This window comes from Dunckerocampus dactyliophorus, chromosome 6 (genome assembly GCF_027744805.1).
Source record: "Dunckerocampus dactyliophorus isolate RoL2022-P2 chromosome 6, RoL_Ddac_1.1, whole genome shotgun sequence".
Classification (NCBI taxonomy): Eukaryota; Metazoa; Chordata; class Actinopteri; order Syngnathiformes; family Syngnathidae; genus Dunckerocampus; species Dunckerocampus dactyliophorus.
Genome location: NC_072824.1, coordinates 8292689 through 8320188, shown reverse-complemented (window position 1 = coordinate 8320188; position 27500 = coordinate 8292689). Strand labels below are relative to the sequence as shown.

At 42.3% G+C, this 27500-nt stretch overlaps 1 protein-coding gene across 6 annotated transcripts in view; it reads right to left on the bottom strand.

The window, feature by feature from the left end:
- The window catches only part of znf827 (zinc finger protein 827), a 102806-nt gene that overhangs the window by 9676 nt on the left and 65630 nt on the right, over window positions 1-27500 (bottom strand). For 5 of the 6 annotated variants that reach the window (XR_008570643.1, XR_008570644.1, XM_054778588.1 and 2 more), the window contains exons 5-11: window positions 23564-23836; window positions 7756-7989; window positions 5883-5937; window positions 5669-5769; window positions 3363-3500; window positions 1904-2078; window positions 653-819 (exon numbers count right to left, since the gene is read on the bottom strand). Coding sequence is in view for 4 of the 6 variants with exons in the window: in XM_054778588.1 (XP_054634563.1) it covers window positions 653-819; window positions 1904-2078; window positions 3363-3500; window positions 5669-5769; window positions 5883-5937; window positions 7756-7989; window positions 23564-23836 (1143 nt within the window). In the remaining 2 variants the exon portion in view is untranslated. The remainder of the gene's footprint in view (window positions 1-652; window positions 820-1903; window positions 2079-3362; window positions 3501-5668; window positions 5770-5882; window positions 5938-7755; window positions 7990-23563; window positions 23837-27500) is intronic. The other variant, XM_054778589.1, reaches the window with a different exon arrangement.

The following is a 27500-nucleotide window of genomic DNA, read 5'->3' as shown; positions in this document are numbered from 1 at the left end:
TGTGAAGCAGACATTGGGATTTCCAGCATGATGAGGAACCCAAACACACCTCCAAGATGACAAGTGACAAGGTGATGGAGTGGCCAAGTATGTCTCCTCCACACCTGAACCCAACTGAGCACATGTGGGTGGGGCATCCACCAGCGATGTCATCATTCCAGCTCTGGTGAATTCTATGCCCAAGAGGGTTAAGGCAGTGCTAGGTAAGAATGGTGCTACACTAGCTATACACTGATCCCAGTTTACTTTCTCCAGAATTTCACTTGAGAATAGCTGATAAAATGTGTGCTGAGATGTGAGGTGTGTACTTAGTTTTGGGGGATACTCCATGTCCTCGTTTGGACATGGACATACAGTACATACTCATAGTCATTCTGCAAGGCACCCCCTGGAGCCAAAGCAAGAACTTCCTTCACACAGAGAATAGAATCTTGCAGACTTTGAAGCTTACAGTCAGCCTTTTTAACCCTGACTTATCTAAAATTAAACCCAATCTGTCGGAACTGAAACAATAGAGGATGTGTCACTGTACGACAACGATGACACTGCGCCTCTATTCTGGGCTGCAGCGTGCATGTCGCCCACCACCCACTCCTCACAATGGATCAGCTTGAAAATACCCAAATGAAAACTGCAGAGTGTTCTTGGTTACCTGCGTGTCCGGTGCTTATGTGGTTCTTCATGTCGCCCTCCTCCATGCACACGTAGTCGCATACACTGCAGCACAGAGAGAACATCCACTGCTCCTTGTCCACATGGAGCGACATGTGGCCCACAAACTGGGCGTTGAGCTCCGTCTGGAAGCCACACACGTGGCAGCTGGACGGAGAGATGAGAGACGGGCGAGAATGAGAAGATGGACGGGCCGCTACATGTGTCGTGCCAGTGCACATTTGGTAAGCGGAGCATCTTGGCTTTGATGCAGATTAGTCTCGTGAAGATGAATTCCATGTTCTTTTCACATCTTATTGTCTTGGCCAGTACAAAAGTAAATACAAGTGTAGTGATCATGGAGACAACAACAGGAAGTCATGACACCTGACAGGGAAATTGTTCAGCAGCTGGAGGCTTTATGCCAAACAAAGCTAATATCTCTTGGTAGCACAATGTTGCACAGAATAAATGGATGCTATTTAAGGGGCCGCAGTCTCAGACAACGCCCGGAACCACTTATTAAAAATATCTATATTTTTACCACAGATAACTCTGTTGATAAAATGGAGAAATTATTATTGGTTTACAGTCAAAAGACGGGGAAGATTTTTTTTTTTCCAAATTCCAAATGACACAGATGGCGTCCTCAAATGTTTGGTGCCAGAACAGACTCTCAATTAAAAAGCTGGAACAGGAGGAATATTATTCGTATTTATTATATTATGTTTTTTTTTATTATATAGTGATTATTTATTTAAGGATATCATCCTGTATTTTTCCCTTGAAAGTACACAATTTCAATTAACCAATCACATCAGCACCTTAAGTGGAGCGTACCTGAGGGTTTAGATACTCAACCTTTTTCAGAAAAAATAAAATGTTGCACAAGGATCCAGGCTTCACACAATACTTCAGTTCAGTGAGTATCTTCACAAATTTCACGTGTTTTGCCATTTCTTTCCCTTTTTTGTGGAATTTGTTTGCCTCATGTTCACTACTTTTTACACTTGCAGAAGAGTTAGGAATGTTGAAAAGTTACCTAAAACAACGTCGCCTGTATAGCTATGATGATGATGACAGCTTGATCCTGGAACAGATTATTTCTGTTTACATTATTAGCTCTGGGGGAATAAAATATTCTAAATTGGATCAAATCAGAGGTTCCACGTATTTCATAAAGATATAGACCAATCCTAAATTAAATTGGGTAATTAATTCTAAGTGTATGATGAGATTTGAGATGTACTACCTGTAGTAGTAGGCGCAGTTTTTGCGCTCTGCGGCGTCAGCAGCCGCGACGGCGCTGACGATCTGCTCGGTGTCGGTGTTGACCAGCTTGACAGAGTGGATGGTCAGGTGCTGATTGAGGTTGGCCCTGCACTTGGCGGCGTAAGGACACAAGTGACACTTGTACTTCCTCTCTTCTGCCACAAACAAAACACACACACACACACACAGACATTATGTCAAATGTCGGTCACGCTCTAGAGTCAGACGAAATGTAATTACCATATTGACCCTGAATGTAACACCACCCCTTCTCAAGACCCGTTTTTGGGGAAAAATACAATAAAAAAAAAATAAAATAAAAAATCAAATTTAGCAAACCATAATTTTAGCTGCTTGTTGTTTGATTCTGCTTCACTGAATCACGATTATTTTAAATTATCATCCTAACGCCTCTGTTTGCTGTACTTTCAGACACTTTGTTGCAGTGTGTCTTTGTGTCACTACGACACGTGCGTGCATGCGTGTTAGTGACAGGAAGAGAAGCTCTGATTTGGGGTTTAAACGCTACCTGTTAGGGTTTGCATGTATAAATCATGTAGATCCCTCAATATAAGACAGGTGGACAAAAAAGGAGGTGTCTATTTGGGGAAAGGTGTATTTTATTTAATTGAGGCACGGTGTCAAGTAGAGCGAAGACTATCTGAGTATATATGGCCAAAACCTGGATTTTTTTTTAAACACAGCGTCATATCATGGCTTTTTGGACCCACACACACACACACACACTCACACACACTTCATTCATTTGCCCCAAGGACATGAAGCCATGCAACCTTTATGTCGCCGGGGAAACCAAAAAGACCATCACAGTGACATATGCCCCCGCGCTTCTGCTCTCTGTGGTGTGGCCAAGCTGTTCACAGCCAACACTCTCAGATGGTGTGTGTCTGTGCGTGTGTGTGTGTGTGTGTGTGTGTGAGAGGGAGAGAGAGAGAGCATGTCCAATTGTGTTGGGGGCATTTTGTTACACGAGTCTCAATTTGTGTTCTCTGTGATTCTGTGTGCTATCCCTGCCCCCCAGATAGGACGCCTTCATTTTCCATAGGGTTTTTAATTGGACTTCTTTCTACAGGCGGGACATTCTGTGACGTGGCGAATCAATTGAGGTGGTTTGGGATCAGGACACAGGAAGTGACAATTTTGGAGGGAAAAAAATTGTAGCTTCATCAGAAATTCTGGCTTGTGTGTGTGTGAGTGAGTGAGTGTGTGTGTGAGTGTGTGTGTGTAGAGTGGCGCATCCTTTAGACGGGGTAATGAGACGGGCAGTTTTCCCAGTGAGACTAATCACGGTTGTAATCTCTTTAAAGGAAGGGTAATCTAGTCTAGTCAACCTCATTTACTTTCTGTGGACAAACACGTCCACTTGGTAACAAGGAGTTGCTGATGTTCACACCGTGTTTGTGTTTTTTTTTAGTTACCTGTGTGCAGGGACAGGTGTCGAGAAAGTGTCTGTTGTCTACCAAACACTTTTCCACAGACGGGACACGGGTAGAGCTGCTCATTTAGTCGCCACTGGGCAATGCCGTTTCCTGGTTCGCCATCATCCTTTTCAGAGTCTGCAACAAACACACACACAGGATACCCATCAGTCATTGCAACTGTGCCACCTGCAACTGCAGCAACGGATCCATTAACACTACTGAAATCTGAAACCATTCTCTTTCATACAGATATCATGCAAAACACAGCCCCAACAGCAGGGCCAGCATTTATATGCTTGTTCCATTTACATAAAACCCAGCGAAATGGGATATTGCTGAAGTGTGTGCGCTTTCACACAGAAACACAGCCAATTAGGTGTATGATGATGTCATTGGCATGGTCTATAAATACTCCAGACAACTGCAGTTGAAGTGAGTGTCAAGATATTAAATTTCACATCCTGTGGTATATCTTTACACACAGGCAGTGTCCTGCCTTTGTTACAACACTCATACTACCTCTGAAGCCACAAAACTGTGTAAAAAGAGCCAGGATTATGCATTTATGTTAAAGGCATTGCTAATAAACCACAACAAAATCATAATATTCAGATTTCTTTTTAGTTTTTGCATTTATTAGACACGACACATGGAATGGAGGGACAATGGAGGACAGTTAACCTGGCAATTTTCCATCTTCCAGAGGTGGGATGCCGTCTGTGTAAAAGGGTAGTCCACTATGTCGGGACACTTCTCCAGCCCTGTTGTGTTGAAAGCAATTGTCGCTGTCCGACAAGTATTTTATCTGTCACATCACCGTCGCTGATGTCATCTAATTATCTGATTGTGCAATTCCAATATCTAGCCATTGCTGGATTCTGTGTGAAAGGCACAGGCAAATCCCAGCTACTCTCTGATGCATAGATTTTGTGGAATCTGTGTGAAAGAGGTTTTGGATCAATCCGTCTGTTGGGATTTAGTGGTCCCTCTTTGTAGGTAGGTAGCAATGTGTTGTGCTATGATGTCAGGTTATCCACCTAGCGTAGGAAAAAATCCAAACCAAGCTTTAGTGCGCCCTACTTTACAAATCAAACTCAGGTGAATTGCTTCACTTGGAAATTCTGGTTCTACTTGCCTGCTATGTTGCAACTTCCTGTCCACTTGCAAAAAGTAGAATTATGCACATTCGCAACAAAGTGTCACAACAGGAAATGTGTTTGACAAATCTGCTAGTCTTGGAGCTCCTGACTTGACCTGAACCTACCATTGTCCTCCAAACTCCCTTTTTCTGTGCCATCTGTAAAGGTTTAAGCGCATAAAAGCATTAGCTGTGCACAGAGAACAGCAACATCGGCCCCGGTCACGTCAGGAGACGAGAAGCCGGTCAAAGCTTTGAGGGCCGTGACCTGACAAACACCAAGTTGATTAAGCCAATTAGGGTTGGCGGTGTGGGCCTTCATGTGGGTAATTGTATAATTAGTTCCATTAAGAGCGAGAGGGACACCAGCCAGAGATACAGGATTGTGTTTAAGCCCTCCGACTTAGGGGGGAACTTAGGGAGACAACTTAAAAACCACAGTTCAGTTCCGTATGCCATGGTATGGTTAGGTATAGTAATGATTTTGGTTGGACAGAGCTGCATGTGAGCATCTTACCACAGTTCTTCCTGTTCCATTCCTTTTGAATTAACAATTCCCAGTCGACCAGTCAACAGACTGCAATGTTTCCAGCCCAACTCTTTTGCTACCTTACTACTCGAGCAACCGTTGTCAGGAATAACAATAAATCTATTCAGGAAAGATTCAAGATAAGATGTAGCATGTCCTTTTAAATAAAAACCTGTCAGAGGCAAGACAACTAATGAGGAAGAGCTTGGTTAACACAAAGAAGAAGACGAAGAGATAACGAGTCAAAAAGAAGTACAGAGTTAAAGGGAGCATGCAGAGGTTGAAAGGCACACAAGGGAACAGTGGGGGAGGTGGACTGGTGAATTAACTTTCAGGACACTCTTTGACACCCAGGAGCCAATCAGATTTCCATTAACTGGCAGAGGGACAGGTAAAGCTGGCACAGGCTAATTAACCTTCCCCATCGCTCGCTTGCTGCCACAGGAGGAAATGCTAAGGATGGCAGGGTGTGAGAAAGAGGACGAGGCCCTGGGCAAGGGGGCAGAGCGCCAACGGCCCACACCCGAGATCCAAGCAGGGAGATGAGGTGCAACTGGACTGAAGGTTGAAGGTGGTTAATTGACATGTGTGTACCTTTTGTGGAAAGTATGTGCCTAAATAAAACAAAACACTTACCGTGGAAAGCTGCCCTAGTGGAGGAGCTGGCCTCTGCGGGGGAAGAGCTTTTGGAACGCGAGTTGAAGGGTGATTGTCTAAAGCACTCATCCAAGAACGGACTGAAACGCAGAGAAAACCATAGCCACATTTAGAGCAAATGTAGCATCATTTTGTCAGCCATATGTCGTAGAAAGATTCTGAAACTGTGCCATTGTTGCTGTCACAGACTCACCTGCTAATTCCCACCATGTTACCATCTTTATGGTTGTTGGCTTTGCTCACTTTTTCTGGAAAACAAAAACAACCAACATTCATTCTCATATGGAACTTTTACAACCAGTTTCGATTGGTCAGGAAATGCTGGTGACAAGTTCTTTGCACACACATACCATCAAAGAACACATGGAACTATATAGCGGGAGCCAGATTGTTGCATTATTTTCAGCTTAGCCATGGCAGCGGGGGAACGCTGGCCATCTGGAGTGGTGGGAGTCTCTCTAGTGGGGTTGCTGACCTGTGGGCTGAAAGTTTAGCCCAATACGCCGATGCACTTTTAACGATGATATCATTGAATACAATGGCACAAATTGGAAAGGCTTTGAATCATCTCAGTCATAATCCAATACATTCGGTAGAGAAGAGAACCTGCTTGGTTGAAACAACTACTGAAGACAGAATCCACAGCGCCTCTGCTGTTTGCAGCCAAGTAGTGCACTCAATTTTGTGTCCACTTGTTGATTGAGGCATGTTTATAAACAACAAGCGATTCCACACATTTGACAGAATTCTTCATCGTTGAATCGAATATTATGTAGAGTGTTACGTACCATAAGTGTGTACAAAAGCAAAAATGTACACATCGGTTTGTTGCTTCGCAGGCTACTTCCTGCTCCATGGAAGATAACGTATGACATTATAATTCAGCGGAATCGTCACTCCAACTGTGAAAACTAAGTAAAAAGTAAATTACTCGTTGCATTTTCCTTTTCCCACGCACCACTTTGTGCAATGACGCTAACTAGCGAGCAATGATCCAAACAACCTCTCTCGCCTTGCCCGATTCACATTTAGTGGGATAATAACAGGTTTCTATGTATTAATTAAAACACCACTTTCAAGTGCATGTGAAGACAAAAAGAGAAGTGTGATGTGCGAGTTTCAAGGAGATGAAGTGAATTTGAAAGCTGCAAGCATTCTCGGCGTTCGCCGCGACCTTGCTACTGATGCGTCTCTGAGGTCTTACTGCTCTGGGTAATTCATATTGATTGCTCATTGTGTGACAGCCGCCCGCTCTGTTGCAGCCCCCCCTCTCCTTTATTGTGGACGAAGGGGGGAGGGGCGTTTGCCACTGATGCCCTGGCCTCCCTCCCTCAGTGGGCATCCTGCGTACCCTCACCCCCCCCCCAATGGTTTTACATCTCATCCTACTACTACGTTCCCCCCTCCTTTCCACACCAAATACCCCACTCTGTCACACAGCTCGCCAAGGACAGAGGTCTCTTTCCATGTTGCCATGGTGATGCCGCACGGGAGAAATGTAAAGGGAGGAAGATGAGAAGGGGAGCGGGGGGGTGAGCGTGTGCAGCCAAGTGTGCTTGAGCTGGCATGTCTGAAAACGAGTCAAGGGAGACAGAACGTTTTTTTTTTGGGGGGGGGGGGGGGGGGGGGGGGGGGCATTTGTACAGACACCACTCCCCGCGGGGACATAGCATGTGAGTAAAGGTGCGTATGCAAAGCTATGTGCTAAAGCTAGCCATGTGTGAATTTAGTCAGAAGAGACTTTAGCGACAAGCAAGTGAGCCCCCCGACGACAAGCTTGACCACACAACCGTGTGGGCCGCGGACACACACAAAGGCTGCGTCTTAATGTAGAAACACAAACAATGGTCGTCTGCCCGCGTCAATGTCACGTAAAAAGGCAGGATGGTATTACAAGTCACATGTCCTTGACTTTACCACGGCGCCACCAGAGGATGGAAATGAAAGCATGGAGGTTTTACAGTGAAGTATCACTTGTATAGGAGGAGGACAAAAGAGAAGGCGAGCATCCGTGTGTGTTGGCGTGTTTGACGGAGGGGTAGGTGTTGTGCCTGGCAGGAGCATACCTGACAATTTGAAGAGGAGTTCGGAGGCCATTTTGACCGAGATGTCCTGGGAGAAGAGGTCTTTCTGGGGGCGAGCTAGAGGCTCTAGCATGGGCTCGGTCTTCTCACTCGCCCCTAAAGTGCTGAAGGCCAGCAGGTGAGAAGCAGGCGGAGTGAGCTCTGCGGGGGCCGGGTCCACCTCCATGGGCTCTGCTTTTACCTTCACCTTCTGGAAGTGGGCATCTTTGTTGTTCTCTGCAGAGGAGGAACGACCCAAAGGACAGCTTTGAATGTAAGTGCTTCAACCGCCATGCAACAGGATTATGCCCGTTCCTGCATGTAAATTGAAGTACGTAAAAACAGAAAACCCTTGCAGTAAAAGTACATTGAGTGACAAAACCATTACCTTACATATTTTTAAGAGTTATGCATACTGAACTAGAAAAGCACTTGGAGAGCGCAGACCTCCGCCAAGCGCCGTAGTTCCCCCCATATTATGATTTACACCAGGGGTGGTCACACTTTTTTAGCCTGCGAGCCACTTTTAAAATGACCAAGTCCCAAAGATCTACCTACTACTATAAATATAGGAAGTATATAAATTTACTTTATTTATTTTTTAGAAATATGAGTACGTATTTATGTACATTATACATGTATATCAGGAGTGCACGCACTGCAAGTACAAGTCAAAATGATCTACCTCTTTCTATAAAACATATAAAAATGTCACCAGTAAACTCTGAAATTCTATTGTAAATATTAATGATTAGTATTTCACATTCACATTTTCAAAGTTTACAGGTAATCAAAGTAGTTGCTATCATAATTCACTTCAATATGGAAATAAAGATCATTCCACAACTCCTAAATAGTTGTGTACATAAGCTGAGTACTGGTAATATGTCAGTCACATTAGCTATGTAACGTTCATTAGGGCACACACTTCATGTATTACATCCAGTTAGCATTTGCTATCAAACATTTCCCATATACAAGAATTTAAAATGATGATGCAAAAGACAATGCAGCCCAAGTCAAGGCAACATATTGAAAAGGTTTCACCAATGGGCACATTTTTAATTTCATCATGAAATAATAGTTTAAGAGGCGAACGTGTAGAAAACGATGATTTCTGTAGGAGAGTTCATGACGCCAAGCAAAGCCAGTAAACAATACACTTTTTTTCTACGTAACTAGCCACTACAAGTGAACAGATAACTTTTGTTATAGATATAGACATCTTACCGCTGAGTTATTTCATCCATAATCACAATAATAAAGATGAAAGTTGCATCTTCGTGTGTAGCTTGAAACGCTGCAGGGGAGCAAGCGCGAATCAGGAGGGGAGCTTAATGTCAGCTGACTGATGTCATATGACAACTACAAAGTAACGTTTACACGATCGACCCAAACAACCTTGGTGATCTACCGGTAGCTCGCGATCGACGTAATGTTCACAACTGATTTAGACCTTAAATATTAGTCCTACATTTATTTTATATTTAGATTCCTTGACCATGAAAACATCCCATTAGCATTTGGATTCATAATGATATCAATATTAGTTCAGTGGTTATTCACAAAAATCACATTTTCCGTAATGGCGGGTTTCTTCTGGATCTACTTTTGAAGATACTGTACAACAAATCAGTTGGCACAACCCAGATTCCACAGTGTCTTGGATATATATAATGGTGTTTGTTGCATGTTTATATCTTAATTTGTAGTCTTCCTATGATGAAAATTCTAAAGGTTCCCTATTTTTTCATATTCTGGATCATAGTATCTAGAATTATTCCATTATCTGGATCAGTCGTTGATATTTTGCAGAACCTGTTGGAAACTTATTCTGTAAGTGCTCTGACCATTTTTGTGGAGCTATATGCACAAATGTCAAAAATGGTCTTATCTCCAAATGTTAAAGAATCCTTTAAAAAAAAATTCCTGCATCCAGATGATGATGCGGATCACCCCCCAAATTTAATCAGTTCTTCCAATTTCCGACAATTCCTGCAAATTTCATCCAAATGCATTCAGAACTTTTCAAGTTATTGTGAACACAAACAAACAGATAAATGCCACCAAAAACATAACCTCCTTAGCGGAGGTAATAATTTTGCACTGTCATAGAGCTCTGTTTTCAGTGTCACTATCAGTAAGAGATCATTTTGGGATGGCCGCATCAGCTACATAAATAGCATGACGTCACAATGTGGTCACATAATGTGACCTGAAAATAAATAAGAAAGAAGAAGTCACACGGTAAATAAACTATTACGGAGGATAGGACAAGATTTGGTCAGGAAAAACATGCCTTTTTTGTGTTTATTCCATTTGTGACACAACACGGTAGTAACCAATTTTTGTCAACCATTGAACACACAGCAGTGCCCTACCCTGTAGTTGGCACCCAAATAGCAGGATGCAAAATATTTAGTCGTAATTTTAGTATTTTTCACGACTTTTGCTATGTTTTTGTCGGTAGTGATAGTATGTTTAAACTTCACTGCTTGGTGAATTAACCGCTACAGCTAACTGTGGATTAATTGTGTCTTGAAGTAACTGAGTGCAATACTTGGCTGTGACCAGCAGAGATGCTGTTGATCATCAAAGCTAAAGAAGAACAACAAGACATCAGCAACAAGAAGTTGAGCTACATCCTCACTATGGCACAACTTCTCCAGGCAGCAACATGCGGCTCAATACAACACAGTCGTACAAACAGGAGTTCAGAACATTCAGACAGAGATTCTGAATTGATGATTAATTTCCGATCAGAGTAGATCAAGGAAATGTAGTGAGTTTCAAGCCAAATTCGGAGTCAGTCGATTTTCTAATCTGGGCAGATTTCAAGTTGCCCCATGGGTTGTTTGTCCAGCCTGCAAAAAAACAAGCGACTAAAAAGCAACAACTTCTGCTACCATATCCAGTTTACTAGATGACAGTTAATTGAGTTAAATGAGCGCCACTCAATCACGACTTGTTATTACTCATGCTGTTACCTGCGGAACAAGAATCTGATTATTAAATTTAAATATCTGGACAGCTTTATTTTCCTGGATGTATTTGACTCAATCATTGGGCAACGTCGGAGGACCTGGGAGAATAAGAATATGCCAGTTTATAAGCTATATATCAATCTTAAACGGCATATACAAATACATTTGTTGTTTGCCCTAGCTCACAAGCACATAATGCACCGATCGATCAGCATCAATTTCCTAAACTTTGGGGGATCGGCGATCATCCAATCCTGGCACATGAAACTGATCTTATTCGCCAATCTTGTCTACCGCCACAACAGTCTGAACGTCAACCACTGTCCCGTTTTGCTCTGCCAGACTGACAGTTAGTAACTGAGCTACGGCTAAAGCGGCTCGCTGTTTGTGATGGCGCTCATGGCATTGGACGATCATCCATTTTCGCTCGCTATGCGCTTTATTTTTGGTAAGAGACTCAAATCAGGTTTGTAGTTGTAGCCTGTCGTGTAAGTTTGTTTGTTTTTCAAATGTAAAAAATAAAAGGGATATGACATGATATAATTTAGTACAGTGACTCTCAACTACTGGGTCGTGGGTATTTGCCTCGGCAAAACAATAAAAAAAAATAACCTAGCGCTTTTATTGTGAAGAGTTGTTTTTTTATGCAAGTGTGTTTAATGTGCAAGTCCTGTATCTTATTGAGCCTCTCTCTGTAAGTATACATCTGTAAGTATGAAAATGATCATTAAGATGGTTTTGCACTACGTCAAATTTAAACTGCACTTTCTTTTCATTAAATATAAGACATTTGAGGTAAAAAATTCACTTAGGGTCTCGGCTTGTCATTTAATGGTAATGGTGGGTCCTGCAGCCAAACCAGTGAGAACCACTGATTTAGTAGTTTGGACATTTTCTAAACTTTTCATTTATATTTGCGAGAGCCACCACATGTGCAGTTAAAACAACACGTTTGTATTGTTTCACAGGTATTGTTCAATGTTTTTCAACAAAATAAGATTGGAACATTTAAGGTGAATGCTGTCGGTTATTTAAAAAAAAAAAAAAGTCTATCAGACAAAATCAAAATCGGCAGGTCAGGGTTTTTAAAGATCAGTGATCAGTAAAATTGTAAATCAGTGCACCCATAATAATAACTAATCATCCACAGTCAAGCACTGTAAGCACTGATCCAAAAGACTGGGGCTTTTGTGAGGCCTACACACCGCACTCTAATATCTGTGACTATTAGCGTGTGCCTTTAAAAGGCAGTGCCTGGTGAGTGACGTGGGACGTTGGCGAGTAAGACGGAAGCTGGCTGTGTGAGCTCATGTTTGCATTCTGCGTGTGAGTGACTGGACTCGAGTTGTGTCCAATTGCAGCTCTTGGGTGAACGTGATGACTGTGGGTTGTGTTTCCGCGTGTTAATAAAGCGACTGAAAGTACTTCGGTGACTATCAGTCCTTGACCACACGCGGGGGCATTACAGTACAAACGCACAGCCACATGAGCTGGCATTCATTACACACATACACTTCAACTGAACTGGTAATATAAAAAGGTTATTCCACTATATACAACTTAAACACCCTCTCCCTGTGAATCCCATTAATAATTTGCTTTAAAAGATGGTGAATGAATGGAATTAGAGCTCAAAAAGAAGAAAATCCAAGGAGAAGTCCAAACATCAGTATCCCCTATAAATCCTGAGCTGAGCTGGTTAGCATGGCGCTGAGCGTTTATTAGTTCAAAAGGGCACCAGGAGGTCACACAGTGGTTTGGGGAGGGTGGGGGTGGACATGGTTTTGGCAACTTGTGCACGTCTGTCGAGGCAAAAAAGCAGCAAAGTAATAAAACACTCAAATGTGAACCTCACGGCCAAAATGCTGTTGATAGCGAGAGGCAGGCGGACATATGTTTTTCAGCTCATCAATGATTGGATTCACTGACCAAAAACATTCGACTCCCTTGGCAAGTTAAAAGGTGAGAGGAAAAAGGGGAAAGGCTGCTAAAATTAGTTTGGGGAGGGAGACGGCATCTTTTAGGAATGCCTCAAGCCCATCAAACACAGACCCTACTCTCTTAGGGGACATTACACACAAGCCGTTAAACCTATTTCAAGAAAGCTGTTTTAAAGGTGGTCTTTTCTTAATGCAGATGTTAGCATTGCTTATGTCTCTAATAAAATAACTTGGTGGCTTTAGCACAGTAACACTAATGGAAGTGTCCAAAAACAAAATCTGGCATGTATAGTCATGGCAGGAGGCGTTGCCATGCGGTGACAGGCGAGAGACAAAACATTAGTGAGAGGGGGCTGCTGACAACAATTCTGGAACATATGAATTTGGCAGTGGGAGGGGGCACTAACCCTGACACTAGGGGTGTCACAAGATCTTCTGAGATTAAAACCTGTCTCGTGGGTACTTGGCATGGGACGATAATAAATGAATGAATTAATCACACAAAAAATGAAAATGAACTCGATCATTTTACCGGCCTCAATATATTGCCATGTGCATGGCGTGTCTGTTGTCCTCTCCCGCCTCCAAACAGGCGGGAAGAAGGTTCACTATGTGCATTGGTTTCTGCACCTTGGTGCATTTACTCCATAGAACAACGCCATGAACGGAGTGAGCCCTTTTTCAGTCACACAATCTTTTTGTCTCGGTGGGTGAAGGTGGGGCCACTAGGTGTTAGCATACACAGTGTAGCCTTGTGAGGAGCAATGCAATGTAACGTAGTAGAAATTAAATTAGTAGATTGCAATATATTGTCATGTGTTTTTTCTATTTCTTCATTGTACTTTTTGTAAAAGTAACGGTCAAATCTTGTGTATTTTCTTGTCAACTGAGTGTTTTGTGACACTGTGAATGTTCATCACATGTGTTCTCTGCTTGATAATAAAGCCGTTGAAGTGCATTGTGAGTCTCTCCTTAACCATAAACAGTGGCAGTTGAGTAGTATTATACACTGGTCGTGAGGTGTCAGTAACGTTACATTGATGAGACAATAGCTACCAGGAAGTACACTGTCAACGTGTGAGTCTATCTAATGTTATTTGTTTTTAAGATGGCTTATTTTCTATTACTGGGTCTACTCTATTGGGTAATACAAGTATAAAGGTGACAATTGGGGTGTTATTTCTTGTCTAGATGGATGTATTCATGGTATTCTGTGCTCTAACTATGAAAATATTCCATTTATTAATATTGAATCCTACTTTCCGGAAATTCACTTATTGTGGTCGGGTCTGGACCCGATTAACCGTAATAAATGAGGGACGACTGTACAGTACTGCTATTAACACACAAAACATGAATCAAATTATGACAAAAAATGCAGAGGCAGCGCCAACCTCACCTCACTTCTGAGGTTAAAATTTATGTTAAAAAATGTCCAAAGTTAATTTATTCATCCTTCACACCAACCAAAATGTCAGGTTTTAATGCTGTTTAATAACAATATAGAAACGCAGGCTTAAAAACACAACAAAAAAAACACCCTGCCTAGTTGGTGTGCTCCTGTAAGTCTAGGTGTCAGGACGGCAGTACAAACAGGGTAGGGGGGCTGGGAGAGGGTGACACTGACAACCATCAAACGCTCGCTAATCCCCTAATCAGGTGGTCTGGGTTGGCCAGCAGTAACCTAGAAGAGGCGGCTGGATGGGCAAAGCAGAGGAGGCGAGAGGTGCCGGCAGTGTCAGTGGGGGGGAGTGTGTTTTGTGGGCTTTAAGGGGGCATTACACTGTAAGGGGGTCAACCAGAGGACGCACGAGCATCCGTCATTGGATCGCCAGCCTTAACAACAGAGGCCCGAGCAAGAGCTGTGCTAGAAAAACACGTACTAAATGTCACGGCGTGAACTTGAACTCCCCACTCCCGACACAAACATGTTTACAAGCGTTACCCGGAGATGGTGCGTTGCAGGCGGTGGGCTGTGGGGGGGTATCTGATTGAGGACACTCTCGCTACATGTATCCCGTATCAAAAAGTCTACTTGTCACCACATAAAAAAAATAAAAATACTGCCTCACTCCCACACTGATAATACTTTTTTTTCCATTTGGATTGTGACCTAATGTTCTATTGCCATAAAAAAGCAGTCCTCTTATGCCTTCACCCTACTTCAATATATATAGACTCTCACTTCTGGGATATTATTCACTATTTACTCAAATTCAGACTAATTACAACAGTATTTACCATGCATGGGCAACAAGTCGTTAAAATGTAAGGTATACATCTGTCCACGTTGCTTAATCTACTCTTATTTAATCTCGAATGATACTACAATGCATAAGGCAGCCAAAAAACCCCCAAAAACCCTAAAACAGGACTTTGAAAGTTTAAAACAAGCGCTTTTATAACAAGCAGCTGTTTAAAAAAACTGTAAAACATCCATTTTAGCAAGTGCACAGTTAATTATTGCGAGTCTTCTGAGTATTTCAAACTGAAAGGGAGACTGCAGCTGCGTGTTACGGACCTCAGAGTCGGAGGTCTTAAAAATTGCAAACTGCTCCCGTTGGATCCCAAAATTTGCTATGCTTCTTTAGCGCAAGAACATGTAAAAGGATTTTAATCAGTAGGCCTGTCACAATAACAAATTGCTGAACGATAATTGTCCAACAAATTATTGCCGATAAACAATATTATTGTTAACCTTATTTTGAGACCATTTTTTCCATTAATGTAATGATAATATATAGCATAATAATGGAAGTACACTGTATCAAAAGCAATAAACTTTAATTTCTCAAGAGTATTTAACATTGTAATTGGGATACAAATACAATAAATTAAACAAACAATATAATAAATTAAACAAACACGACAACCCCAACGAAAATAAAAAAACTGCACTTAATTAACAATCCCAATCATAACCAAACACAACAGAAAATAGACCCCGTCTCTGTTAAGAAAAAATAAATAAAAAACACATGCCAATAAAAACAAATAAAATGGAGCATCAAGTCTCTAAACAAAACCGTACTTCAGTGCAATCAAAGTGTTTTTCAATGTATTGTTACTGTAGTTAGCACAAGAGAAGCATACTTCACCTTCCGCAGAAACATAATGTGAAACAATAGGGTTAGGGTTATAAACAATAGAAGAAGATGAAACTAACCGGCTAGTACTTTGGCTTCCTCTGGTCCACCATTTAATTAACTTGATGTAGATTTTACAGTTGGCCGTCTAAGTGCCTTGAATTTTCTTCTGCTTCCTTAAGTTGCGTGCTTTCTTTGCAATGGTGGCATTGCGTTTTTGTCTCCCAACAACACTGATAGGGAAAGTCCCCCCCCCCCCTCCTCTTGCGCCCCCCAGGGGGACCCGCCCCAATATTTGAAAAGCACTGATTTAGATGTTTGTTCCTTTCAGCTTGCTTCTCTGCCTTAGCAATGCAACCTTGTTCAGTTTGTTATCTGCGATCCAAACCTTCCCGCTTACTTCTATTGTGTTGTGCTTCCCTATGCTTATAGATGGTGAGGCTACTGGCTGTTGGCAGGGTGAAACAATAAACGGTTTATGATACCATTTAATAATGAAAATATCTTAAGTGTTATACTCTTTAGTCCAGTGGTCAAAAGTTAGGCAACAAACCTAAGAAGTCGTCAGATGTGCATAGTACTACCATTTACAGTATGTTGTTATACCAAAACATGTCGGAAGGCAAACAGATTGACGCGACAGAAATATTTTTGTGCCTACAAAGAGTTTGAAGTGTAAGTATATTTTCAACAAATTTGAATAGAGTAATCCCTCGTTTATCACGGTTAATTAGTTCCAGACCTGACTGCGATAAGTGAATTTCAGCAAAGTAGGGCCAACGATGTATTGCATCAATAAATGTAAGGACTTTTGTATTTCATTCATGCACATTTTATTCACTAACCCAAAGAGCACACACTCTATGCTAGTAAAATAAGTGCAAAAGGTAAAACATGGAATTCTAAAAAATTTAAATGGAAAAAAAATATCATTTGGGAGAAAATAAAACAGAACTGATTATATAGGGCCCTAAGACGTCATAAAAAAAGTCATATATTCTAAATCATACCACAAATTGATCCATAACCATGTCAAAAGGGGAGGGGAGTGTAGGTGTTTCTTGAGTCATGCATTTATTGGGTGTTCCCAAACCTGTAGGTGTTCCCGAGCTTTTAGAGGGGAGGGTAAGTGTATGCATAGCGTCATGCATTTATTAGATAATTAAATAAAAGCCATCAACAAAGTTGAAGAATCCGCCGAGCAGACGAGCGGGAGTGAGCTCCATCTCCGTAATGCCGTGCAATGCATGTCTGTGAGCTGTTAAAAAAAAAAAAAACCTCCACAACGCAACCCAGCACCTGACCAATAGAGCCAAGAAAGTAGAGTTTGAACGCAATCCTCTGTCGCCTTGCTGCACCACGCCTTCCTGGAGAAATATGCAAAGGTGTCCAAAGTGTGGGGCAGGGGCAATCTGTGGAATGTGGTTCAATGCAGAAATAAACAAAAACCCAGCAAAAGTGGAAAAATAAAGCAAAAAGGCATAATGTAACTAGAAAAAGCTAAAATGTTGATACTAATAACACAAATAATATCAAATTTTTTAAATATATATGTAGTTTATTATAATTGTTATTATTATTATTATTATTATTATTATAGATATCAAAAGGTAGTAGACATAGTAGAAGATAAGAGAAAAACATTGAGCTGTATGGGGCACACGGTGGCCTAGTGGTTAGCATGTTGGCCACACAGTCAGGAGATCTGGGTTTGACTCTCCGTTGGGCGTCTCTGTGTGGAGTTCTGCTCTTCCTGTGTGTGGGTTTTCTGCGGGTACTCCGGTTTCCGCCCACATTCCAAATATATGCATATTAAGTTAATTGGCAACTCTAAATTGTCAATGGGTATGAATGTGAGTGGGAATGGTTGTTTGGCTATATGTGCCCTGTGATTGACTGGCGAACAGTCCAGGGTGTACCTGCCTCTCGCTTAAAGTCAGCTAGGGTAGGCTCCAGCTTACCCCCGCGACCCTAGCGAGGTTAAGTGGCATAGAAGATGGGTGGAGTATATTATAACAGTGTTTTTTTTGGTCTCAAAAAATGTTGACAGTAATATGTCTGAGCTTAATTGATGGGACAACAGACATTTCAAAACGCGCCTGCATTGTTTTGTGACTAATAATATTCTGTAGTCAACCATGAAACATCGATAATTTATTCTTTTTTTAAAAAAAGTGATAGCATAAGGGAGCGATGTCCGAACTGCAATGGAGCAAGGGACGACTGTATTTTGAAAAGCCGTGACAGAGTGAAGCTGCAAAATTCTAACCGCAATTGGACGACGGACGACTGTATGTGTTGTTCGATGATGTCAGGGTAATTACCTACGTGATGCAGATACTGCCATCCTATTACAGCGAAACAATCATAGATTGGCATATTTGCACATTTTATGAAACCTACAAGAATGTGTGCCAGTGCTAAAGCGCTATAAACACACTATACATACGGTGTCATGTACTGTAAAAGTCCACTACGAAGTTGGAAATTGCCTGAGGTTGTTGTGTTTCTGACTTCTGTGTCGCCTTTGACAACCATTTCAGTGAACTATATAGCGTCTAGGCTTGCACTTGGACAAAGAAAGTCATTAATAACTTAATGCTTGCCAAGTGCATTTGCTGCCCCACGTGTATTTGTATGAAAACCTGGACGGGGTGGCCGCGTGGGAGACAGGCCAAGGAGGAGGAGGCAGCAGCAAAGGGTGAAGAGAGGGAAAACATTGTCAAACGGTGCCAGAAAAAGAACACCTGGGGGTAAGGCAGAGGAATGAAGAGAGCAGGATGAGAGGGGAAGAGCTGTGGAACGACAGAAGGGAGATGGAATGGCTCGATCCGAAGTGACAACACCACCCACCCCCCTCCTACTCCTGTTATATCCAAGTCTTACCCCTGTCCTTGCTCTGTTATTCCGCATCCCTCTATACTTCTATCCCCCACCCATCTCCTTCCTCCACTCTGCCGCTCTTTCGCCGACCTGCTCAGACAGGGGTGAAGAGTTCATGCGCTTCAAAGGCTGCAGTGTAGGAGACGACATGTCATGTGGGAGCCTGCAGACTTCACACACAGCTGCTGCTGCTACAGCTCCTACCGCCGATGCCGGAACCAGCTTGTTACTGCCGGCACCTTCCGATGCCACAAATGGCCGCATGCTTGATCAACAACTCATAAAGAGCCTCAACCTTTTGTAAAGTGGCCATAAACATAAAGTGCTCGCTGCAGCTCATGAACAAGCACTAAGGCGCCACCAAATAAGGTCAAGGAGGAAGTGACAGTCACTTGCACAGCTAGCAGCTCAGAAAAAAAAAAACAAACAAACAAGGAGGGGAAAATGCAGGTTTTCTGTGGATTCAATTTAAAGGCAGCGATAGAAAGAGGGGCGCTAAGGTTGGGAGTGTGGGGGCTAACGGGAGAGGCGAGCAGGCACGCCGAGGGGGCATGGCGAGGACACCATGAACCAGATTACCGACACTGTTGTCAATTTACATAGCCAGATGATTACATTGCATGATGTGTGTGCATGTGCGTGTGTTATATAGATGGTGAAATCCTGTCATGCGAGGGCACTACATTTCATATTTTGATAATATACAGTGAAAACTCAGTAACTGACTAGTAGGGATGTTATTCTCTTTGTGATAGACAACTGGATACGCATCTAGATACACGGGTTATGATACGATTCAAAAACGTATTTTTGAAAAACAGAACGATTCAATACATTTACACCGTTACATTTCTTGATGTAGACATGAATCTTACATTATAAAACAAAGAAGCCAACTCTATAAACATGGCATTCTTACAGTATTTTCAAATGTGTAAAAGAGCACATCATATTCCCAAGCATGCTGTAAGGCCGGGGTCTCCAACCACTGGGCTGCGGGAAACTTTCATGTGCAGTGATAAACAAACAAGCATTTTACAAAAATAAAAAAACATATAATTTGTGAACAACTACATCAGATTTTATGGTAATTTATATAAATTTGGAAATGTGGGCCATTATTTTATTTAAAAAATAATATATAGTCGGAGGTTGTTAAAGTTCATGTTGTTTGTTGCAGGCGGTGACCTGTCCCAGTTTGTTTGACGGCCCTTGAACGCATCTATCTTTCTCCCATGCTGCACAGACTACTGTACAGCACTGTATTTTCCCCTGTTTTTCTTTCATATTTCATCACAAATGCTGGTACTATGTGGGAATGCATAAAGGTAAGATCTGAGGATGTTACTGAGTGCTAATGTGTGTATTTGTTTGGTGCACAACTTCTCTGCAATACAAACTCCAGGCTTGTATAGGTGGATGGTGGGTCTGTAGTCAATTGTGAATCACAATTTCCTTGCATAGAATTGAGACTGAGAACTGAGATTCTCTGGGACAGTTTCTTCACACACATGCACACCACATTCAGGGCCATGTGCTTACATTTTAAAGACATCCCACCTTATATTATTATTAGTACTATCATCATGATTAAAACCTCAATGTCTTGTTCTGCTTTAAATAAACTTAATGTCGTTCTTCATTGGAGGTCCCGGAAAGACTGTTTAGGACAGGTCTTTCTTAATAGAAATGAATAGAAAGACTGAAAATAATCCATCAAGTCAAAAGCATGGCACACTCACTCATGCACGTAATAAAGACAAGACAAAAGAAAAGTCAATTAATAAATGCAATTGCTCCTCCCGCCAGCTATGGGTGATACTCTGTTTTCTCACCCTCGTTATACCCTCGTCCATCAGCGGGTAGAACCAGGGCAGTGGGGCCAACTTGCCTCGGCTGGCAAGGCTTACTGGGGGACGGGGAGTGCAGGAGGAAGCGTCGGCCATCATGCCAATAACAGTGCCGCATGAGTCCTTGAGTACAAAGGCAGTGTTTGTTAAGTATTTTTTTTTTAAATTGTCATTTAGAAATTAGAACGCATGTCAGTGTGAATCGATTTTTTTGTGCAGCCTTACCTAGTGTGTACAATTATTTTTTCCACTTTGCCATCACTATACCCTCAAAATAACACAAAAAGCAAAAGAAAATGCAGAAGACACGCTATTTAAAGTTTCATGCAAAATGAGAAAATTTTGCAAGCTATACGGCTGTCTCAAGTGATGTTATCAACTGTTGCTGTGTAGTTGTCATGAAGCCACTGGTATTTACTATTTCCACTAGTACGTTCCATTCAACACTTGGTATATGTTTTTTGTGGTTTCAACTCTATAAAGGTCATTTTTTTAATCATCACTGGAAACTGATAAGCTCCATGGTGGTCAGCCTGCTTTTAATTTGCTCAGTAACGAAAGAGACAGCATGCCAGTAAAGTCTCAAGAGACGGCGGGCCTGTTCCTAAGGAGCTAAGCGAGTACAAAGTGTGATTTCACACCTATAGTGGTGGCGGCTAGCTGGTGAGTGGGTGGCACGGCTGTTACCCACATGATGCCAGTCTGCCGGGGCGCCACCTAGGGCCCCCGTACGGCTCAATCTGGCCACCCTTCCCTTACATACCTCCCTCCACTTGCCCCGCAACACCAGTGCCCATCTGCTGGCGCACGTTTAGCCGCTGGCGCCGGGGACTATTTAGCCCGGTATAATTAGCCCCCAGACACCAGCAGCCTGGTTTTGAACAGATGTGGGGGGGAGGTTGCGAGAGCCGAGCGACTCAAACATGACCATCCAATGTTTGATAAGAAAGAGAGAAAGGGAGGGGGTTAGAAGTGACCTAGTTAAAAAAGGGATGATGCAACTCATGTTACCGCAGAATGGCAGTGATGATGACAACTCTGCACATGCTGACTGTTCAACGGCGGCACGGTCGAGGATGAGTGAGCGGCAGGCATTTAATTAGGCCGTGCTGACTTCCTGTACAAGTTGACTAGGAAAGGGAGGAAATAAGAGTCTTGTGTGTTCTGGCCAAGATGTGATTTGCCTATTATGTATCCTTATTGCATTATGGTGCTCAGCCACTGACCTTTTAACAGTGGACAGAGAGAGGTGATTGTGTTGGATGCCCTTGAACCTCATGACTGTAATCACATGTGACTGTGAAGGCGCTGACCTTTCCCTGGCTCTTCTCCCTTCCCCTCCGCACCGGCCTTCTGCTTCCCTTCCCCCCACCCCGGGGTCACTTCAGGGTCCAGACTCTTGTCAAGGCTGTCACTCTCCACAATCCTCTCCATCTACCGCCCCCACTGTTGCCATGGCAATGGAAAGGCACTGCACTCTGAGGACAGTACGAGCACGGGGGAGAGGGAGGCAGATGAACGTTTCAGCGTCTTTCTTTAACCTGGGTCAACCTTGCAGAGACACTGTAGGCCAACGGAGGAAAAAAAACAAAAAACAAGGACTACGCTACGCGGCAGGATGGTAAGATATGTCAGTGCAGATGTTGATAACAAATGAATATTGAACCAAATTAATAATGCAAAAAGCATATACAAGAGGTGGAAGTGGTATGCTAGAAGATTCATGTACTCAACTAATCTGCACACAAAAGCCAATGCTTTCAAGCCATTGTCCATAGTAAGCAGTAGTGCAGTAGTAGACACTTTCAAAGCCAACAATGGTAAATAAATGTGACCTACTGTATGGACACAGTGGTTCACCAATTTGTGGTGTTACTGTTTGTTGTTGCGCTTTAGTTCGGTTATTAGTTACTTCAGTTCATTTTTGCAACCTTTGTTGACCAAACTCAAACTCCTTAGAGCAGGGATTTCCAAAGTGTGGCACAGTGAGGTACGGCTCGGGCCTCCCCTACCTGCTACACGGGTTTTCTGCTCACACCTTCAAATACATCTTATCGTCTTACTAAAATAAGAAGCACCAAATGCTGGATGGCCTTCGTTGTTGGCCACTACTACGATGTCACACTATTTTCACTGCTGACATTGCCATCCCGGTGTCAGATCTGTTCCCAAACTGTACCGTGTGGTACAAAGGGTTCACAGTGAACATGTCATACAGTATAATTGTATTGTTTTTGGATGTTTTCGACATACCAAGTACACACACTGACCTTAGCCCAGTGACATTTTTAAATTGCTTGAGAGTCACTCACAGTGGTCAAACAACACACTCCAACAAGACCTGGCATTCACTGGTCACTTTAGACAGATTAAACAAGCAGCAGCAGTGTTAGTGATTTAGCGATGACCAAGTGTGAATCCAATGTTACAGTGTGGCTAGTTTCTGCTCTTGATCATGAAGGTTCAGAGGCTAAACCCACTTTGAGGTATTACAGCCTGACCGGGGGTACGCAGCACAGAAACAAAAAACGTCCATCATCATCTGTTTAGTAAAACAGCCTCAGATGAGAAAAGGATTGAAAAGTTATAACATTGAGGAAAAAAACCCATAGGAATAGGTTTACTAGCTGTATCTCAAACAGACTTAATAGAAAAAAAGATACCTTTTCACCATAGATGTGCTTCTACTGACCTTAGAGAGGACCCTGGTGCTTCCTTGGTTAAAGTGTACCGCAAATGAAAATCACACAAGCCATCCTGGCCAACAGCTAAAGATCTGAGTCGCTGTTGGCTGATGAAACCACAGAACAGCACAGCAAATATCAATGACAGTGCGCGACCTGGAACCGTCTCTGAGAATTCTTTCTATACAAGTGACTGTTTATGAAATACCTCCAAGCCAAGGAGGTCATTTCGTTTTTCACCCATGTTTTTTTTGTTTGTTCTTGTCAGCAGAATTACACAAACTGACATTTTCCACTGAACTTTGCTGAAGCTTGGATCGTGGCGTTCAAGGAGTATCGCGGACATGTTTTGTATATGCAGTGTGTCTATACACTTCATCCTACCTGAAAGCTTCATCAGCAACTCAGAGGCCACTTTCACATTGATATCCTGGCTCAGCAAGCTGTTCTTAGCCGAGGGACTTCCTTCACCGGGTTTGAGCGAGCGCGGGCGCTCAGATGCCGCCGGGACACCAGGTAGCCCGTCCTGGCAGAATGTCCCAGGGAAGCTGGGCTGGATGTGACACTGGGAGGCCGGTCTGGGACTCAAGGCTTCCTCCGCTTTGGGCTCTTCCTTTAAGTGGAATGGAGACTTCAGTGCCTCTCTCTGGTTGGCCGCTGTAGTCAAACAGGAAAGAGATTGAAAGGGAGGATAAGAAACCTGATGGGAACAAGTAAATACTGAATGGTCTATGTCATGAACTACAGTTTTTTTTTGCTAGATCGTTCTCGTGTAAACAGGCACTGGGGTCTTTAGGGCAGTTAGTCAAAGGCTTTGATAAAATGGACCACTAAACCACTCTTACTCTCCAAATATTCAAAAACCATGTGCCTGCCTACTACTCCAACATTATACAAGAACTTGAAGGGTTTAGCTTTATAAAAATTCAGAAATCGACAAAAAATCCCAATGAATCTATTGTCAAAAATTAGCACAGTCCAGAACCCAATTATAAATGGACAATGGGATAAGACAGTTCATCTCCTTTGCATCCCAGTCAATTTATCGTGTTTTCTTTGGATTTGTGGAGGTGCAAATACTGGATGCGGAGGTCCTGGGCTGATGGGGTTACACATGGTCTGTGGTTGTGGTGCCGGTTGGTTGAATGAACACCCAATTTACGAGCAACATCTCTGGTGGACATTCCTGCAGTCAGCTTGCCTCCTGCACGCTCCCTCAACATTTGTGACATCTGTGACATTGTTCTGTGTGATAAAACTGCACATGCCGTGGTCTTTTATTGTGGCCAGCCTGTGCAATAATCATGCTGTCGAGTCAACAAAAAAAATGTTGTGCTTATATTTTTGTTGAGTGCACATAGTCATGGAAAAAGTGATTAAACCACCCTAGTTTCTTGTTCATTTTAATGCCTGATACAAGTAAAGGTACCTTTTTTGGGACAAATATATCAATTGCAACAAAAATAGCTCCTAAGAATATTTTTTTGGCAGTACAATGCTATAGCTATTCATGTAAGAACTTAAATGATTTTAGCTATTATCAAGAAAACCATGGAAGTTGCTAGATATCAGCTCTTAAATTAAACTCTTTATATTTGTCCAATCAAAAGTACCTTTAGTTGTATCAGGCATTAAAATGGATCAATAAACTGAAGAAACAAGGGTTGTCTAATAATTTTTTCCATGATTGTTTACTGCAACAATGGTTTCAGTGATGATGTAGTCCAAGAAGTCAAACATTAATGATGATATTTTATTAACAAGTTTGCATTTATAGGACTAAATTATCTCTAACTTAGTAGAGTATTATCAGCATACCTCTAAGTTACTGTGGTCCTACCTGCCGTTTTCTTGGGGCGCACACTTGGAGAAACATCTTTAAAAAAGGTACACCAACTAATTCCCAATTCTCATCCTCTGTCACTTTTATTTCCATGACTTCTCTCTCAACTTTTGCCCCCCTCTTAAAAGTCTACAATACTTGCCGTTGTGTGAATCCTCATTGGATGCAAAAGTTGCGATACAAATCAGAGCCTGATCATCCTTATCTGGCATCTCTGTAAGGTGCAGCCTCGCTTGGTTGCTTGGCGGAGTGTGGCTGTCACATGCAGCTTTACAGACATCTTCAAGAGAAACTGGGCCATGTCTAATCCGCCTTAGATGAATAATTAATAATTAGCCACGGAGCAACCTCTGATAGCCGCCAAGAAAAGAACAACTCGTCTTTGTATCTCTTTGTCATGTCCCATTACACACACAAGCTTAAACAAAGATTTTTAGATAGACAACAGCTTTTGAGAGTTTGAGGAATGTTCTGAGGGCCATGGCAACTGTGTAACCTCCAACACTGGACAATTCAGACTTTGACCAAAATCCCTGTTATCTCCTGGAGAGGAACTGTGACTACGACGTCTTTTTTTGGGCGGCAAAATTGAGAGAGATGCCATCATTTATGGTCAGATGTGGGTCCAGTGGCCTCTCTCCCACCTGACCTAACATCGCTAACCACCATAGGCCAGCCGCCCCCCGCCCGCATCATCCATCTGTGCCGACTCCGGCCCTTTTGATTAATGACGATCGATGCTGGAAGGGGTAGAGGGCTTGGTGTTCTGACCACCTATGCGGCATCCTGTGATGCCACAGTGCCACACTATGGCAGGTCGGGGGTGTAGTTCAACAGGGAGATAAGCAAGGGGAGGTGCATGGTTGTGGCGTTGCTACATTGACCTTCAAGTTCACGGGCAGTGGTTGCAGGGTTGCACCCCACACCAGCTGGAAATGTCACATAGTCAGATGTCAGCGGGCAAGCTAAGTATAACCTGGTCAGCACCTGGAAGGACGTGCTCTAATTAGAAGCGTGTCGGACCATGTTGGATCAGACGAGGACAGGACTTTTGGTCCCTACTTTACAAACACACATGGAAATAAATGAGCAACTAGAGGATGTAATGCATATTAGATTGCCCTAATAAAAACTTATCCAGGACAACGATACAACCCTGAATTATCGTTACATTTTCTCTGCAGCATATCCCTGGAAACCCTGGACTGATCGATAGTCAATCGAAGAAACCCTAAACACAAAAAATAAAACAAAAATCACACTATTGTGAAAATATAGCCAAGTCAACATGTGACCTCCCCAAAAAGATGAAAACTATACCTGGTACACTAAAAATACATTTTCAGTGATCTAATATCAGTTTGTGTATTGAAGAATTTCCAAAAATTGATAGATGAGTTGCCCCTTGTTTATCGCTGTTAACTGGTTCCAGACCTGACCGCGATAAGTGAATTTTCGCTAAGTAGGATTCAATATTAATAAATGGAAGAGTTTTACTTAGAGCACAGAAAACCTTTTAAATGACCTTCTAAAAACTGGGCCCTCTAGGCATTAAATAACACGCCTTTAGCCACCATTATACTCGTATGACCTAATGCAGTAGTCATGATAAGTGACAATAAAACATAACTCACACGCTAGCGTTGGGAAAGTTCCTTGTTGTAGCAGCTGGCTTTTTTACACTACATTGCGCACCTCTTACACGCAAGCTACGGGATCTCTGTCGGGACATACGAGGCGGCCACCGCTTTAAAAATTGCAAATTACTGCGCTAACTCGGTAGCCCCCTATTTATTTATTCTACACTTAAGAAAGGGTTTTGAAAATGAGTGGGGAAGAAAGACAAAGAAAGAAGCCAATAACTTACCACTTCCACATGGAACTGGAGAACGTTTTCACTATGTCACGTTGGACCATGGCTGACACTGTGCAGTGCAAGTTAAGGTAATGCCTCATCAATGTAGCATTGACGCCTAGTGACCAGAATACTACCTATGACTATGACTTGTCTTTCAATATTTTTCACTAATAATAGGTCATAGTCAACTATGAAACTACAATCTTTTAATAATTAATTAATTTTGAAAAACACCATAGAGTGAAGGTGTGGTGTTAGAACTGCGGTGTAGCGAGGGACAACTGTATACGGCCTCATAGGACGTGGAAAACTATGTCACACCACTCCAATGACCTTTTGAAGCTTTAGCAACTATAAATAGTGTTTTTCCACCAAGAGTGGGAACAATATCAAAATCATTCACGGATTCATGGTGAACATGACGATAGAACTAGAAAAAGTAATTTATTACGAAATGCAATACTTGTCAAACGTTAACGTTCACTTCATGTTTAATAGTTTGATGAACTATGCTTGAATAATACGTAAAACATTACCTGTACATTTTTGTGACCACCCCTGAGGAATTGATGTTCAGATTTGTCATATTTGTCAGATGGTCAATTGTGCATGGTAATCTT